Genomic DNA, 17,031 nt, shown 5'->3' with positions numbered 1-17,031 from the left:
TCCGGAAGGTCACAGCATCAGCTGTTATTGTCAAGATGGCGCATAACCTGGCAGAATTGGAGGTTCCAAAGGTAGTCGAACCGATCGGGGACCGAGGAAAAAGTCTCTTAAGGCGATGCAGGGGGAGACCCAGGCTAACAGAGTCAGACCGAGCACAGCGACGTCTTGAATCCCGAAAGAAGTACGACATTCGGAGGGTATACTTGGGGGAGTCGCACAAGCTCTGGAGTGAGCTCCGAAGGCGCACAAGTCTGAGTGATGCTGGATTGGCAGCATATTTAATCGTGCTCCATTCCACATTTGGAGAGAAGTATCAACAAAAACACTCAAAGTGAGTGCAGTTTATTTGGAAAACCTTATTTCTATACCTAAGCACACAAACCACTGCATAAAGAACTCACTTGTGTTCTGCCATGTATACTTTTACTCTTTTCTTGATTAACCTGTGTAAACTATTTAAAATGTGATTACAGGAAAACTATTATTCCAAAGGATTCAGAGGAGTCGGTACATAACAGAAAAGGTGAGTTAACGGTTCCAGTAATTACAGTAATAATGCATTGTATTCATCTTTCAGCAGTTCAATAATTTTCTACAATGAGTCAATGTGCAACTTCTGATGCTCATCCCTGGTGACTATTTGCAAAACATTTCACTCTGATTCCTGTTGTTTGTCAGTTAAGAGGGAGCGTGTGTCGAGTCTGCATAGCCTGGTGACTTGGTACCAGGACCACTTGCGTTCCTGCCCTCATGAGCCCCAACTCAGAGCTCTGGAGCACCGGCCCAACTTCTCTACAGCTGCCATCTGGCAATGTGCCTCCAACCATTCATTTGTCCAACACCTTTTTTCCTCAACGAGGGAGACAAGTGACTCTGAGCAGGAGGAGAGAGAAAACGGAGCGGGCAAAGATGAGAATGCTGCGAAAACAGACTTAATGGTGGCGAAAAGGTTATCAAGCCGAAAGAGAAAAACAAGTCCCCTGTTAAAAGGTGCAAATTGAAATTTTAGTTAGTCAGTGAACAATACTCAGAAAATCTTGTCAACTCATTTTTTTGCCTAATCTGCTTTTCTAGATTTAAGAGAATCAACCACAGCTTCTGAGGTTCAGCACACAAATGAGCTGGAACACACTGAAGCAGTCACACACCATGGGAGTGTGGAGACCTCCTCCAATGATGTCTCTCTGACTGTCCCGCCTGTGTGGGAGATGGTACTGGAGCTACCACAAAGCTCCCCTGAAGCAATGTTCCACCCCCTCACCTCAGAAGAGGAGACGGAAGACGTGAGGCGAAGCCAAGACGAAAGTGTAACAGAGCAAGAAATTGGCTGCGATTATGAGTGTGTTATTGTAGGAACATCTTTGGCTGAAAAACTAGGGGATGAGAATGTCGGAGATTCCTTCCCACCCTCCCAGCCAGAGCTGTTGGTCTCGTCTCAAGTTCAAGCAGAAGAGAAAGGGGAACTTTTTGACCCGCACACTTTGCCGACGGTGGTGACTAGCTGTGAGGTTGCTAACCAGCAGACTGCTTTAGAAGGTTCACAGGTCAGTATCCTATAAATGGAGATAAATGGACATTGTATTTTTGAATCAGTATAAAGGTGTTGCCCATCTTTTCTCACAGCTAATCATCATAACTGGCCCCACATATGAGGCTCTTGCGACGCATGGAATTCAACTTAAAACGGGTGCCGGGAATGTGGCGGAAGATGCCTGCACTGTCATCAGGGACATCACCTACAACCAAGAACCAGAATCAAAACTCCAAGCAACAGAAGAGGAACACTGCATGACAGGTGTGATACATTGAGAATCATCCCTTTAGATTTTTTTTTTTTTTAAAAGTACCTCAAAGGTGCATATGTATTATGTTAAATAATACCAACAACTAGATTTTTTTGTGGGAATTTAAATGGCCCTTTTTGCAAATATGCATCTGTAAAATTTATTTATAAAATTATTTTACATCTTGTTGACAATTACTCATGAATCTCAATTTGCCCAGAATTAAGTGACAAACAGTTGCTACAACCCGCTGTCGATAAACTAAATAGCGGCAACGAATCGCAGAGGACTCTCACCAGGTTTGTTGGATGGGGGGAAAAAAAATCTGCATCATAATTGAAAGTAAGAATGTAAAGTCATCTTTGTCATGCCAGGTCAAAGAGAAACCGCCGAGGCCCAGTTGTTGAAGCCGACGGGATGCTCAAGATGTTCCATTGTCCGTACGAGGGCTGCAGTCAAGTGTATGTCGCCGTTAGCAGCTTCCAGGTGAGACAACCCATTTCATTCATATTTAACATTCCAGCGTTCATGTCGCCTGCTTTTTTTTTTCTAGAATCATGTGAACCTAGTTCACAGGAAAGGCAGGACCAAGGTTTGTCCACATCCAGGCTGTGGGAAAAAATTCTACCTGTCCAACCACCTACATCGCCATATGATCATCCACTCAGGTAGGCTCATATAAACGCTCGTGTGAATTTTCATCGGGATTGGTAAAAAAAAAAATTCTCCCCAGGTGTCCGAGACTTCATCTGCGAGACGTGTGGGAAATCGTTTAAGCGTAAGAATCATCTGGAAGTTCACAGACGGACTCACACGGGAGAAACCCCTTTACAGTAAGATGTTTCTAACGGTGTGCCGGAAACCGAAAGCTATCACCCTGATCTCTTTTCAACGCCATCGTCCATTAGATGTGAAATCTGCGGCTACCAATGTCGTCAGCGCGCGTCCCTCAACTGGCACATGAAAAAACACACCCCGGAGGCCCACTACAACTACACGTGCGAGTTCTGCGACAAGCGTTTTGAGAAGTTGGACAGTGTGAAATTCCACAAGTTGAAGAGCCACCCAGAGAAGCTGTCCTCCTGAGGTGATCACACTGTGGCTAAAAGCAAAAAGACTCTTGGGGGAGATTCGTTTGGTTTGTCAAGACGACAACCGAGTGACGTTGGTGTGAACGGCTGTGCGGGTCACAGCAAATTGCAATCTCGATAGCTGCAAAAATTGAAGCGCTTCCAAATGAGCCTATTCTTTTTACCCGTTACATAATCTTATTTAAAAAAAAAAAAAAAGCCTTTTTGCTCCACATATGTCACAAAAAATGTTCCTTCTATTTCAAGTCCAACAGTTTAAGAGAAAATACGATTCCTTTTTTTCACATGGTGTGTAAGATTTGACAAAATTGTGAACATCTCTTGACCACAATTCATTTCACGCGGGCTGGCAACTCGGGGTTTAGTTCTGGGGTTCTAATTAATATATATTTATTTTCAGTTTTATTCACTCTCCTCACCCTCAGGAAATAATTGTGTGTCAATGTTTTAAGCCTGCTGTACAGTGTGTGTTTTATTTTCTAGACAAATGCACTTTTTTTTCCCCCCCCCCAGTGTCAGCTCTGATGAATCATTAAATTCTGTGGGCCTCGTTCTTTAACCAAATGACATTTACCGAGCATCTGTGGTTAATAATGTGTAACGCGCCTCTTACGTAAAAAGCTCAAGTGTTTGCGATCAAGTGTGGGTGTGGACAAAAGACATGACACAGTCAGTGACTGATCGGCAACCTTTCGACAAGTCTTGTGATACTTGGAACAGACTTATGGGAATAGCGCCTGCATGTGTTGTTTACTTTGCCCACCCCACTTATAAAAAAAAAACATGTCAAAATGCAGATAACAATGCAAATGGATTAGTTTTGCTCTCACATTAATCATTTATATCATTTGCTATTCAGTCACTTACCATGCGTCATTCCTGTTTTTTTTCATCACGGGGTGAAAATCACTTCAGCATTGTCCAAAAGAAATATATTGCGGTATGTAATAATACACGATACTAACGGAAATTCAGCTTTTACAAGGCTAATGTTTTAACATCTTCAACTTGACTTTTCACAAGGAAAGTTTCCACCCAGGTGATCCCACAGCCTCCTCCCCCAGGGGGAGCAAGCACCAGTCCAGCTCCATGGTGATGTGTTACTCAGCGGCTTTGGTCACGCCCCCCCCCCCCCCTCCCTTTTTAGTGCTGAACTACTTACAAATAAACCAGCTGCTTTAAAATAGCCGATGGAAAGCATCTAAAGCTCTTTCTTAAAACGGACAAGCATTTTGCTTCATCTTCTCCCACGGTTTCCATCACTGAAGTCAAGGAAGAAACTCCCTGAGCTCAGAGCACTCCCTTGGATTTTTTTTTTTCTTCTTTCTCAGAGGTAAGCATGACTTAAATTGTCAATTTGACTTTATTAAATCGACCACCTATGATATTAACCTTTAGCCTCAAGCGATTATTTCTCTCAACATCTTTAGACTATATTTGTTTAGGATGGATGGAACTTTAGGCGAGGCCGGTTTGAACGAGGTCATATTTGAACATTTGCATGTGTACGCAGCTTTAATTTGCATTGGATTTCAATTCTATCCAGTCTGACTATGAGGAAGGTAACAGTGACAGGTAACCTCTGACCCCACAATGTATGATTAACTTGGATCACATAGCTCGCTTTCCTATTTTGAGTTTAATTATTTTTTTGTGTGTTGGACAATTAAAATGAGTGAGGCGGCAGTGATACACAGTATTTGCTATCCAATGAAAAATCAGAACAGGGAACTGTTTCGTTGACATAAATATGTTTGTATGAAATATACCTTTTTTTTTTTAGCTGGTTTCTTTTGTCTTCCATTCGCACAAAAAGTCAAACTTCTGTCCTGACGTATCTTGTACAATTATCAATTTAAAGAAAAAAAAAACAGTGTAACTCTAACATGAATCACTTGCGCTGAATTAATCTTTGACTAATTTTTCCAAAATACTTTTCCCGAAATACACGACGTATACTTCCTGCTTGGTTTAATTTTAAACCAAACAAAACCGCCGGCGAAACCCGCGTAAGCTGATATGTGTTTGTTCACTGTCATGCGGATGAATTGAAAAGCATGATGTATAAAGAATTGTGGGAAGAAAAGAAAAAAACCAGCAGGTGTATTTGGTATCTTGAGCCACACCTCTCTTCGGTCCTTGTTCTCGAAACAAACTCCAGCCTTTTTAATCTGCCTAATGTGAACATGAAAAATATTCTTGCCAAAAATACACTTAACACATGTTTCCATTTTGTCTCTTTCTGTCCGCAGGTTAAACACAACCGCTAACCAAAATGGGATGCTTCGGGTTCCTCAAATTTATGATGTTTGTTTTCAACGGGATTATCTTTGTAAGTCCGATTTTTTTGATACTTAAAATGTAAAGTATACTGAAGGTATTCTTATTTTTCTATTCCACTTCACAGTTGGCCGGCGCAGTCATCCTGGGTATTGGCATCTGGGTGAAGGTGGACAGCGGTTCCATCCTGAGCTTCCTGGGGAAGATTGAAAACGCTCCCACAGAGCTCAGCCAGGTTCTCAACGTGGGCTACCTGCTGATTGCTGTCGGAATACTTCTGGTCATCATTGGTTTCCTCGGCTGCTTTGGGGCCATCAAAGAGTCCAAGTGCATGCTGTTGACGGTGGGTGGTCAATTCCAAGTCGCCATTTTCAGGAGAAGATAACTATTCCATATTTCGTTGTAGTTCTTCATCATCATCCTGCTCGTCTTCCTCGTCGAGGTTGCAGGAGCTGTGGTGATTTTGGTCTTTAGACCTTTGGTAAGTTTCCACACTGTTTCTCGCAAGCCTTTGATATCTGGCTAGCGACTAAATATTTGTACAGGCCGAAGATGTATTCCAAAGGTTCGGCACGGCGGCAGTAGCGAGCATCAAGAAGGACTATGGGACCGATTCTGACGTCACTGGACTGTGGGATACCACAATGAGCACAGTGCGTAACGTTAATGGACATCTTTGTTTGATTGAATATTTGTGTAACAGATTCCATCTTTATTTCCTTAGTTAAAATGTTGCGGGATCTACAACTCCTCAGACTTCATTGACTCCCCGTATTATGTGGAGAACAGCAATCAGTACCCGCCTCCGTGCTGTCCACGTGCTGAGCCCTGTGATCAAATAGCGATAGACATTTCCACGGTACGGGCATTCATTTGATTGTTAAAAAGAAAAAATCAAATCGGAGCCAGATGTGCTTTTATTTCTACTGTTTTCCCTTCTCAGGCAATTCCAGGTTGCTTTGTGAAGTTCACGCAACTGATTGATGACAACACAGTCGTGATTGTTGGCGTGGCGCTGGGAATTGCAGCACTTGAGGTTATTTGAACATTTTCGCTTTTTTTCCCCCCCGGATTAGTTCTACAGTACACTTAAGTGCAAAGATTTATTTTTTAAATTGGGGCCTAACTCAGTTTTTGCCGTTTTATCTCTGCAGTTATGTGCCATGACTGTTTCCATGATCCTTTACTGCAAGATCAAGTCAAGGTTAGCCTGACAACAAAAGTCGACTACTTCAGAAGGATCCTTTTAATCCCTTGGACAAGTTCTACTTACATATTGACTGATGAAAGAATACTACTTATATGTGCACAGAAATGTCTAAGCTGCTCAATCAAATGATACAGGATGACTAATCGAGTTAGGAGAAATAAGTGATATGACTGAATAAGTTATTTTTTAATGTGAGAGCTTTCTTAACAGCCTTTGACACATATGAACAAGAAATTAAGTGATGATTGATATTATTGTGATAATGAAATAACAATTTATGTTCGAGATTGAGGTATATGGCAATAAAGATATAAGTTTAGGAGTTGTAGTCAACATGATCAATTTGAATTAACATATTTATCTGCAGGCTTGAGCTGCTTTTTCTATTGAGTTAAGTCAAAATTAATTCGAGACAAAATGACATACATATGTGACGTATCCCTTTAAGTGTTTTGGACTGCCCCCTGCTGGGCACATATAGAGGCGCAACTAGTTGTGTTTAGTGCGTCTCTCAAGTCAGTCACAATGATAAAAATGACAGGAATTAAAACTTGTTCTACTTCTCCTAATAATTAGTAATGCCCCCCAAGGAGAAATTCAATAACAGTATTTACATAGATATATTTGACATATTAAAATTGATATTTGAATACATAGAGGAAAATGAAGTTTGCATTCAGTCAGGTTTGGCAATACAAAATAGATTAATAAATAAATACAATATGCTAATTATTGCACTTTAATATCACCGCCTCAACCAACGTCGTGTCCGTGCCGCCAGCCGGTTGGACCGGACCATGCTGGACCGGTGACGTCAGTGAACACGTCAGACTGTTTTTGGCTGATCCTACGCGTCACTGCTTTCCTCAAGGTGTGCGTGTCAATGGAAGCAGAGGAGGAGTTAAGCGCGCAACTCTTTTCACGTTCCCATACACTGCTGAAACTAAATACTTTAAATCCCGACTCGAGCTCAAACACATTAAACAGGAAACTGAGGATATAATCCAACACTTGAATTGCAATTGGACCCTTGCAAGAGCTTGGTTTGAATTTGCACAGAAAGTGCTCAATGCGCCTTGGTTCGGTTCTGGCGTGTGAGAACTGCGCAGGTGGAGCAGCTGAGAGAACATGTCCAATGGAAAAGACGACCATCCTGCACAGAAGTGAGTACAACCCAAAATAAAAAGTTAATAACTACGTGAGTGCAATTTTCCTGACTTTTGTAGAGTAGTGGTTTTGCTTGTAACACTTTTAAACTTGTGCTACCAGCGAAGGAAGTTAAAAAAAAAAGTCATTGTTTAAACAACCACAAAAGTTGTTTCCTGTTTATCTGGCAACGCTCAATCTTTCTTAATATGTTTCCTGGTGATACTCCAATTTCAAAAGGCCACTCAATGATATTTGTTGTGTTATGGTTCAGTACCAATCAAGATTAAAAAAAATGTTTTGTGTATTTTAGCAACTCATCCCAGATGACCCTAGAAGAAAGCCTGGAAGAGTGTATGGAGGCTCTGGATCTCTTCCTAAACAATCACTTCAATGAAAGTCTGGAGAGGCTGCAATCCAAGTAATACAAAAAAGACATTTGTGTCGGGAAAACAATTGTGTTAGGATGAGAAGTTTGAAGCAATGTGCTTATTTTTAAATGACTGTTTAGTTGAAGTTCTATTCTCCAGGATATTATGTGTGTACTGAAGCTGACGCCCCAAGTGTCACTGTTTCAACAACCAAAAGATCGGCAGCCCTGTTAAATAAATATCAGGCTGTCGGATAGTAGCGGTAGTGTGACACTTTCAAAGAAAACTACTCAAAAAAAAAAAAAAAAAAAAAAAAAAGCTTAAAATAAGGTTTCACTAACTTTGACCAACCCATTCGAAAAAGGAAACACGGAATGCGTCAAAGCACTACTTTTGCCAATGCCATAGCTATTAACGAAAGAACTTTCAATGGTAATCAAGAAAACGGTGAGAAATATCAACTCTTAAATTGTTGATGTCATCTTTCGTCCGCAGAGTGGGTGAGAGTATGTACCATGCTCTCATCTATGCCACAATCCTGGAAATGCAGGCCATGATGACTTTCCAACATGAAGACATTTGCAATGCTGGAGCAACCATGAAGAGTGCTCAGGATCTCTGTCAAAGGTTTGTTTTTAAAATAATGCATATTTGAGGACCGTTATGAATTGCGCTAGTGTGTTTATTATGATCCCAGGCATGTCACTGCTCATACTGCTATGTGCAATACTTATAATTGATATGGTAACATTGTTTCAGGTTTCGCCGTAAATCTCCCAATTTAGGCAAGTTGACAGGGGAGCTCACTGAAGGTAATTCTTATTTTATTTATTAAAATTGATCTAATTAAACAATTATTTATAACCGATTTCCAACTCCTGACCTTAAAATTTTGAAAGGTGCCCAATTAGATTATTTAGAATGTTTATTTTATTTTTTATTTCATTATTGTCTTACTGAATGTAATATTCTTCCACGCATGTGCAGAACAGCTCCATGCTGAAGTGTGTTTTGCGGAATGCCAACTCCAAAGAGCTGCTCTCACCTTCCTACAGGTAACGTAAAATCATACACTGCAATTATGTCTACGTTTGTCCTTGTTAGCCCGACACACAAAAGTTCCTCAAAATGACAGCATCAAATGTTTCTGTGCAGGATGAGAATATGGTGAGTTTTATCAAAGGTGGGATCAAAGTACGAAACAGTTACCTAATTTACAAGTAAGTAGCAGTGACGTCACAATATGTACAATGCAACTGTGAACTATGACCTCCGCATCGAATTCAATTTAATGCTTATTTTGAACATAAGACAATAAATGAAATCATTTCAATTCAATGGATAAATAAAATAATAAAGGCCTTTTCCTGATCTGTTTCACTTTTGTCTTTCAGAGACTTGCATTCCTACGTGAAATCTCAAACCTGTTTGAAAGGATCTGGCCATAATCACTTAGAGGGTGGCATTTCATTTGGAGTAGGAGCCTTTAATTTGGTATGATGTCATACTTAGACCTTGTGCATGTATTTTACAACTTACTTATTATTATATTTATTTTTTTTCCCCTTAGACACTCTCTTTATTTCCACCCCGGATACTAAAAGTATTAGAATTTGCCGGCTTCTCGGGAGATAAGGTACAGCTCTCATTTGCATATGGATGAATGTATTGCGTAATGATCTCATCCCTGTTTAGGATTACGGTTTGTCTCTGCTTGATGACGGCGCGACGGCCATGAATTTGCGCTCCATGCTGTGTGTTCTGCTACTGCTTTGTTACTACACCTTTCTCACATTCATACTAGGTATGGCTCCGCCCCCATACACACCGATCGGTAAGATGTTTCATACGTCCTGCTCGCTGTGTTTTTCAGGAACAGGTGAGGGACATGTGGTGGAAGCTGAAAGATTGCTGAAAATATTCCGGGTTCGCTACCCCCGGGTGAGTGGATTACAGAATCCCAAAAGAATCAAACACGTTAATCGGCAAATTTATTGGACTTCCATGAAAACACTTTTATACGAGAATTAACGTGCTGTTAAACGGCTTAGTAAATCTTTTTTTTTTTTTTTTCTGCACAGGGAGCAATATTCCTCTTCTTTGCTGGCAGGGTAGAGGAGATGAAAGGAAATATCGATGAGGTGTTTCTCACAAAAATCTTCATTTCCTGTTTTTCTTCATTTCCTGAGTGGCAAAGTGCATTGTTATTGATTTCCACCAGGCGGTGGCCTTATTTGAAGATGGCTGCAAGGCCCAGCAAGCATGGAAGCAATTCCACCACATGTGCTACTGGGAGCTCATGTGGTGCTTCACTTATAAGCGAGCATGGAAAATGGCTTATTTTTACGCGGACCTACTGAGCAAGGAAAGCCGCTGGTCAAAGGTACGCACTGCAAAGTTTGAATGCTTATAGATAGATAGATAGATAGATACTTCCAATAGATTCCATTTTTGTTTCTCCTAGGCCATGTATATCTACATGAAAGCTGCTTGCCTTAGCATGCTGCCAAAGGAAGAGGAACGCCCCTTCGGAGAGAATGAGGTGGATCTCTTTAGGTTAGTGATTCCAAAAGCCAAACCAGTATATTATACATTCTATAGTTTATTATTCATTGGTTTAAAAAAAAATAAAAAATTCAACAGAAATGTGCAAAAATGATGCTACCTTAATCAAAAATTTTACGTCAAAAAAAATATATCTATAAATAAAATATAAAAAAATATTTAAAAGCAATGTACAAAAACATACTACCTTAATCCAAAATTTTACCTTAAAAAATATTATCTATAAAAATAATTTTTAAAAAATATTCAAAAGCAATGTGCAAAAATACAATACTACCTTAATCCAAAATTTTACCTTTTTTTCCATACTACTCTATTTTGTATAGATTTCAAGTGATTATTTCTTAGTTTCGGTCTACAGTAAGCAGGTCCTTGGGCCAACTCTGTTTGTGACTCCCTCATCTATTTAGACAAGTGCCTGGCTTCAAGCAGAAGATAGCGGGGAAGTCTCCTCCCACAGAGAAATTTGCTATCCACAAAGCTCGTCGCTACAAAGCCAACTGTCCAGTCAGGCTAGCAGTGCCAGTGCTGGTAAGACTTCAAAAACACATTCTGGAACTAACGCCCGTTACATGTCTCCACTGTTTGATTCCAGGAGATGATGTACATGTGGAATGGTTTTAGTATGATCAAAAAACGACCAGAGCTGACTGAAGGCATGATCCAGACGCTAGTGGAGGCTGAGCGCACCTTGTTGGAGTCTCCAGGTCCTCACATGTCCTCTCTGATTGAAATGTAACACAAAATGTAACATCAACACTGTTTTTATCTCCTCACACCTCCACAGAGAATGAGTATTCACTAGATGACCGTTGTGTAATCCACCTGCTGAAGGGAATGTGTCTGAAAAACCAGGGGCTCCTCCAGGGTGCCGAGGAATACTTTCATAAAGTTTGTTCCAGGTGAGTGCATGTAACATTCCTTTTAAAATGCAGGTAATTAACTCACGAAACCAGACAGCCACAACCAGGAGGCTATTTTAATTTCTGCTGGGAACAGAATGACAAAGTGAAGTGTACAAGGACGGTTGACTTGAATCAATGTGAGAAAAAAAAATAAAAAGCCTTTATATTTTGCAGTGAGAAGAAGCTTAGGTTTGACCACTACCTCATTCCCAACTCCATGGTGGAGCTCAGTCTCCTCTACATCGAACAAGGCCGAAGAGACGAGGCCATCAAACTTCTCCACAAGGCCAAGTATGTTAGTTTTGTTGAATTAAATTAGTGGTTGATGAACAGTAGTAACCAATACAGAAGTAGACCACACTGGTTCCTTAAATGTGTGGTATGTGTACAAGTACCACAAATGCCTTATGCAAAATATTTAAATTGGTCCAAATATATATTTGGTATCTAGTACAGTATATCGGGGTTGTTTGCAACTTTGGTTTTTGTAGTTCCATTAGCAGACAGTAGAGGGCACTCTCTGCCTGTATCATTTTTACCTGTATGAAACAAAGTTGTTGCAATTGCGTCATATTAATGTTATATTTTGTATGAGGAACATAAATTGGCATTACTGCTAAAGCACCTCGGACCTCTGCTGGTTTTGGACACCTTGGAAAAAAAAAACGAGTCAAAAGGGTGTTGTAGCAGGATTCAAAAGTAGCCATTGAATTTTTGATTATTCCAATTTATAATCAGCCATAAATGACATGCCCCCATGTCCCTCTGAGACTGAAATAAAGTAATTAAAACTATTTCCTTGCGCTCAACAGTCCTTCTTTTGATTTCTAGAAACAACTACAAAGAATACTCTATGGAATCTCGCACGCAGTTCAGGATCCATGCTGCCATGGCCAAACTGAAAGCTGGCTCTGTCGATGCGGACCGAACTCATCCATAGGGAGGTCGAAATTTTATCTTGGGAGACACTCTTCAAATGCTGTCATTGTCATGTCTGCGCTTTTAGCCGATGCCCAGTTTTCTACTTGTGCCAATTTTCCATCAAGTAATTGCTGGGTTTATATTTGGGTTTGTCCTTTTGACATTTGATGAAGGCAATTGGCGTCAAACAGTAATATAGTTTTGAATAGAATTGATATAAGAATACAAAGTTGTTAATGAAGACATTTCATTGTATGGACCATGTTTACATAACCTGCCTCAACCGTTGATTAAAACCACTCGAAATGACTTTGATAGGAAATGCATTCTGATGGATTAGCAGGACAGGTTGGGTTGCTTGAGGGTAAATTCAATTCCCAATCCACTGTATCTGAATATATTTAGGCATTCAAGAAAGGGGGCCACTTTGCAAGATTCTTCATGTTTCTTATATTACAATATTTATTACAATGACAAACAAGGGGACCCAATTTTGGAAAGGAACTTCTTAATTCAGAAAAGTGAACTCCTGTAATTCCAGTCGGCATCAGAAAACAAAATGGGCACATCAATGATGCAACCCAAAAATGTATTAGTTTATTACATTTTTTGACGACTGAGTCCAAGTTTACGAGGAGGCAACAGGAGGAGCGACAGGGACTCCAGCCTGCTCCTCTCTCAGTCTGCGTTTCATCAGTTTCGTCTTTTTCTTCTCCTCTTTCTCAATTTCGGCAACCATTTCCAGGAATTTGTTGCTGCGGGGGTCCACTGCGTGGCCCAAACGCTCCCTGACCTCAGCCAGCAACTTGGCACGCCGTGCCGTCTCCTCTTTTAGCTTCTGTTTAGCTTCACGCTTCTCTCTGCGCCAGTCGGCGATCATCTTGGGCATTTTGGCCATGTTTTCTGCAACCAGCTTCTCCCTGTGATTTGAATAGAAACGATCATTGTGACAAATGTCAACAAGAAGAGAGCAATAACATGGCTGTCCGATAATAGGCGCAATGACATAGCTAGGTTAGCATGACTCACTTTGCCATGCGTTTATCATCCTCTTCCTTTTGCTTAGCTGCGATATTCTTCAACATAACCTCTAACGGAGGATGCCACTCATTTTCCTCCGCGATAATCTTGTCCAACTTTGCGTGGCTGGGCCACAGCGACGCAGGGTCGACCCCGGACGCCGAGCCATAGCGACCGTACAACTTCCCATCGTATTTGCTCGTCTTCTGCCATTCCGGCGTCTTCTCGCTGCTCTTGTCGGGAATATAGGGATCGCGAAGATTCAGATTCAGACGTTTGGGGTTATACGATGCCGTCTGTAGTAGAATCCCGCTTGGGTAGCTCGCAGAATTTCCATTTTTGGGTGCTGAAAGCCTCTTTAATGTGTTACGGACCACCAGCGTCCTCCTGCAGATCACGGACGCGGCCATTTTCCTTTCACTTTACGAAGGACCTCTGATAGGTGTCTTTGAGAATGCCTGTTTACCTCCGCGGATAGTTTTCATTGCGGCACATGAAATATGACATAAAATGTATGTCATATTTCATGTCATAAATTGATGTCATAAATTCTTACAAAATAATACATTTATCTCAAAATGAAAAAAAATTCAGTCGGGTAACAATTAGTCTTTTTCCCTGGCAATACATTTGAATACATTTAATACATATACATAAAATACTGTACAATTAATTTCAAAGGATGTTTCACTATTAATAAGTGGCAGTAGTGATACTGGATGATTACTCTGTGAATATTCATTACTAATTTTCTGCAGAACAATCCCTGCTGGAAAAGAACATTTATGCTTCGTCCCTGAGGTTTAAAAGCATAAATCATGGAGAGGAAGCTCTCAACATTGCATCCTTGTGGCTGGACATGAAATAAATGATAAAGTAAATCAGAAGGGTTTAAAGGACAGTGTGATATGTAGAGGTCAAGTGTTCTGCAGTTAAGTGGTCGGTCACATGACGTGGTGGGAAGTCCAATCCAAGATCTTTGTTTTCCCTCTCTGCTCCACTTTCGTCTTGACAAGCTAATACTCAGAAACTTTGATCTGCTCATAGCAGCAAAGCTGTCATCACTTTTGTGTCCTGGGAGCAAACAAAATATTTTTTAAAAACCACCATTAAAGATTTAAGGTTCCCAGGGTCTTGGTGGGGCGGGGGACTGGAGGTGGGTGTGGGCATGACACAGGCTTAATTTGTTTTAGGAGCGATCTGGTGCCAAGCATGGGGCTTAAGGGATCATATCAGTGTCAGTCATAGGCAAAAAGGCTCCTTAGCAGTTAGACAGGAGAAGATAGTGGCAACATGACAAATCTATTTCTGGGTTCATGAGTAGGAGTGTTGTACGCTGTGTTAACACATTTTGGGAAGTTCTACACAACTAAATAATCCAGCCATCTAGTTTTTGTACTATTTGCCCCTAATTAGGTTTGCAGGTCCAAGCAGGGAAGTCCAGCTCAGGTCCTCGAGGGCTGCTGTCCTTCCTCTAATACACCTGATTCAAAGGATCAACTCATCAGATTCAAATGATCAGTCAATCTAAAGAAGTCAGGTAATGATCCTGATATTTATTTTTGGAACAAATGCCCAATAATACTCATAAAAGGGGAACAAAAATAAAATGCGCTCTTCCAATTATTAATTACATGTAATATTGAACAGTTCATTCTAAGTTTTTTGTATCATTTTTCCCCCTACAATTCTGCTGAACTTTCTTGGAATGAAAGTTCCAAATGGCTTAAGGAGGGTAAAGTACATTTAATACTATTTTTATGATACATTTTTAGTACCATCCCAGCTTTTTCCAATTTTGTTTTTTATTGGACACCAATTGCCCGCCCACCCTGCATATACACCCGCAGAAGTTCAAGCCAAGTCCGTGAAGTATTTTGCCAAGCCAGCATTACAATTTGCTGATGCGAAGAAGAAATGATAATAAATGGAGTCTAATTTTTAACTCTCTTCTTGGCCTGAATCAATGACGATGTTTTACTCGCAATTTGGCAGGGACTACATGATTTTTGACACCCCCAAAAAAGGGACGAGGACAAACTCCAAGTAAAAGAGAGCTGAGCCCTAAAATAGCACAATTTCCTGGTAATGACAGAAGCCTGTGCTCCACGCAGCGTTTGTGATGGATTACACTTTTCTCATCTCTCAGAAATCTATATTCCAAATAAACCTTGTCCTTGGCAGCAGGTACATCCCTTTAATTACCCACAGACAATGTAAGCTTGTCTTCAAACATGTAAAAATAGAAGCTCCATTTGCGGTCGACAGGAAAAAAAAGATTATCACAACAAATCGCTCAGATTCACTGTGCTGATTTTTTTACCGCCCCGTAAGGTTCAGCTGTGTTCATTCACGCAGCTTGCCCAAAGTGATGCCAACTCATGTTAAACTTGGACTCGGGCCCAATTCAAAGCTGAGGCCAGGGAGGATACATTTTGGGTGGTATTGTTCCGAACACTATACTAATGGATGTGCTTCCTGATACTTTGGCAAAAGATCGCCCGTATTTTGCTTTCGGAAACATTTTAACCACTATGCCAAATGACGAAAATGTGAGGTGGAATTTGAGGACATGGTTGTACGTGAGAGCTTTTAAAGTGGGACATTAGGAGTTCCCAAAGGCTTCGGATAACAGCTGAAACACTTTCAACACAATCATTTGCATCACGACATTTTATTTGTAAACATCATAAGTGGAAATATTATCATAAGTATACACACGCATTAAGCTAATGGTTTCGACACTATAATGGCATTTTAGAGTTAAACAACTCCGCCAGTGACATTTTAGCCAATAAATGATCAGTTGGGAATTAAACAGATTGTAATTAAAAAAATAGATATTTGCCGAATTAGACTGACTAGTAACCAGTGATGATTATTATGGCATCCAGATAATGTTTATGATGGCGCTAATATTGTCTCCTTCCTCCCTGGGAAGTCGACGGACCCATGGAGCCCAGCGCAAGGAACTAATGAGATGATGAATGAGAGCATGGAGAGTGACAGAGGCTCGAGATCCACTGGTGACCGCTAATTCAAGGAGAAATTCATCAAAGTGGGCCTGTCCTCACATGCACCATCAGAAAACAATGCCGGGGTCCGGTGAAGATGAATGGAGGTAATTATCATCTCTACCTGGTCATTGGAAATCCTTTCCTTCTCTTCATCTTCCTGGGCATCCTGCCTCAAATGCATAATCTGCATAAACTCCACTTGCTACCAAATCAGTCCGACTAAACATATAACAAAAATATTGGGTATTCATTGCACCTACAGAAAGAGAAAATAGCAGAAAATATGGAGTTCAGACTCAGCGGAAATAAGCACTGTAGACCAGTCGGAACCAAAATGACGAAATCAAGCTAGCTAAACCACAAACAGCACCGATTATTTTGTTGGCACATGAAATCCCTCCATAACTCCACATTTGCCTAAAAGGGGTTCCCTATGGTCATACAGAAGCAAAACTCTAGGCCCACTCTCATTATTTTTTTTAATGGGATGACAATGATGACAATGTAGCCTGAGGACGCAACTATGTATCTCATAGAGCTTTGCAATCCAACTGCTTCACCACGACACCATCCGTCTAATCGGTTTTGTTGTGGTGAATCACTCCAGGTTTCCTTAATAGAAAAAGCAAACATACTGCTCTAACATTGGGTGACAAGGGCACCTTGGGTGTGCAGATGTTCACGCACATGACAGATGGCGAAGGGAGCAACGGAAGGATGT

The 17,031-nt window shown here is 40.7% G+C and overlaps 4 protein-coding genes across 5 annotated transcripts; 3 read left to right on the top strand and 1 right to left on the bottom strand.

The window, feature by feature from the left end:
* Positions 1–4: 4 nt before the first annotated feature.
* Positions 5–3,444, top strand: znf653 (zinc finger protein 653). The gene is made up of 10 exons (XM_061304039.1): positions 5–331; positions 474–523; positions 679–990; positions 1,075–1,544; positions 1,624–1,795; positions 2,005–2,083; positions 2,159–2,270; positions 2,338–2,452; positions 2,518–2,617; positions 2,693–3,444. The coding sequence occupies exons 1-10, from the start codon at positions 36–38 to the stop codon at positions 2,868–2,870; spliced, it is 1,884 nt and encodes a 627-aa protein (XP_061160023.1). The 5' UTR covers positions 5–35; the 3' UTR covers positions 2,871–3,444.
* A 128-nt stretch (positions 3,445–3,572) lies between these two features.
* On the top strand, positions 3,573–6,684 carry tspan34b (tetraspanin 34b). The gene is made up of 8 exons (XM_061304040.1): positions 3,573–4,208; positions 5,128–5,207; positions 5,283–5,498; positions 5,562–5,636; positions 5,701–5,808; positions 5,880–6,014; positions 6,099–6,191; positions 6,310–6,684. The coding sequence occupies exons 2-8, from the start codon at positions 5,151–5,153 to the stop codon at positions 6,367–6,369; spliced, it is 744 nt and encodes a 247-aa protein (XP_061160024.1). The 5' UTR covers positions 3,573–4,208; positions 5,128–5,150; the 3' UTR covers positions 6,370–6,684.
* A 536-nt stretch (positions 6,685–7,220) lies between these two features.
* Positions 7,221–12,582, top strand: zgc:158403 (tetratricopeptide repeat protein 39A). 2 transcript variants are annotated; one of them, XM_061303716.1, is made up of 18 exons: positions 7,222–7,528; positions 7,825–7,932; positions 8,378–8,509; positions 8,642–8,694; positions 8,870–8,937; positions 9,038–9,102; positions 9,277–9,376; positions 9,453–9,518; positions 9,578–9,686; positions 9,756–9,823; positions 9,964–10,023; positions 10,104–10,265; positions 10,347–10,438; positions 10,858–10,978; positions 11,043–11,154; positions 11,235–11,349; positions 11,527–11,643; positions 12,184–12,582. In XM_061303716.1, exons 1-18 carry the CDS (start codon positions 7,494–7,496, stop codon positions 12,290–12,292), a joined length of 1,692 nt encoding a protein of 563 aa, XP_061159700.1. In that variant the 5' UTR covers positions 7,222–7,493; the 3' UTR covers positions 12,293–12,582. The 2 variants fall into 2 exon arrangements, with proteins under 2 accessions (XP_061159699.1, XP_061159700.1); XM_061303715.1 differs by having other exon boundaries at positions 7,221–7,528; positions 9,578–9,823.
* A 117-nt stretch (positions 12,583–12,699) lies between these two features.
* gadd45gip1 (growth arrest and DNA-damage-inducible, gamma interacting protein 1) lies at positions 12,700–13,741 on the bottom strand. The gene is made up of 2 exons (XM_061303717.1): positions 13,303–13,741; positions 12,700–13,193 (listed from the first exon to the last, which is right to left on the bottom strand). Exons 1-2 carry the CDS (start codon positions 13,701–13,703, stop codon positions 12,902–12,904), a joined length of 693 nt encoding a protein of 230 aa, XP_061159701.1. The 5' UTR covers positions 13,704–13,741; the 3' UTR covers positions 12,700–12,901.
* Between the last annotated feature and the right edge of the window lie 3,290 nt (positions 13,742–17,031).

The sequence above is a fragment of the Syngnathus typhle genome, linkage group LG17 (assembly GCF_033458585.1).
Source record: "Syngnathus typhle isolate RoL2023-S1 ecotype Sweden linkage group LG17, RoL_Styp_1.0, whole genome shotgun sequence".
Lineage (NCBI taxonomy): Eukaryota > Metazoa > Chordata > Actinopteri > Syngnathiformes > Syngnathidae > Syngnathus > Syngnathus typhle.
Note: the sequence above shows the minus strand (reverse complement) of the source record. Positions and strands in the feature narration are given on the sequence as shown.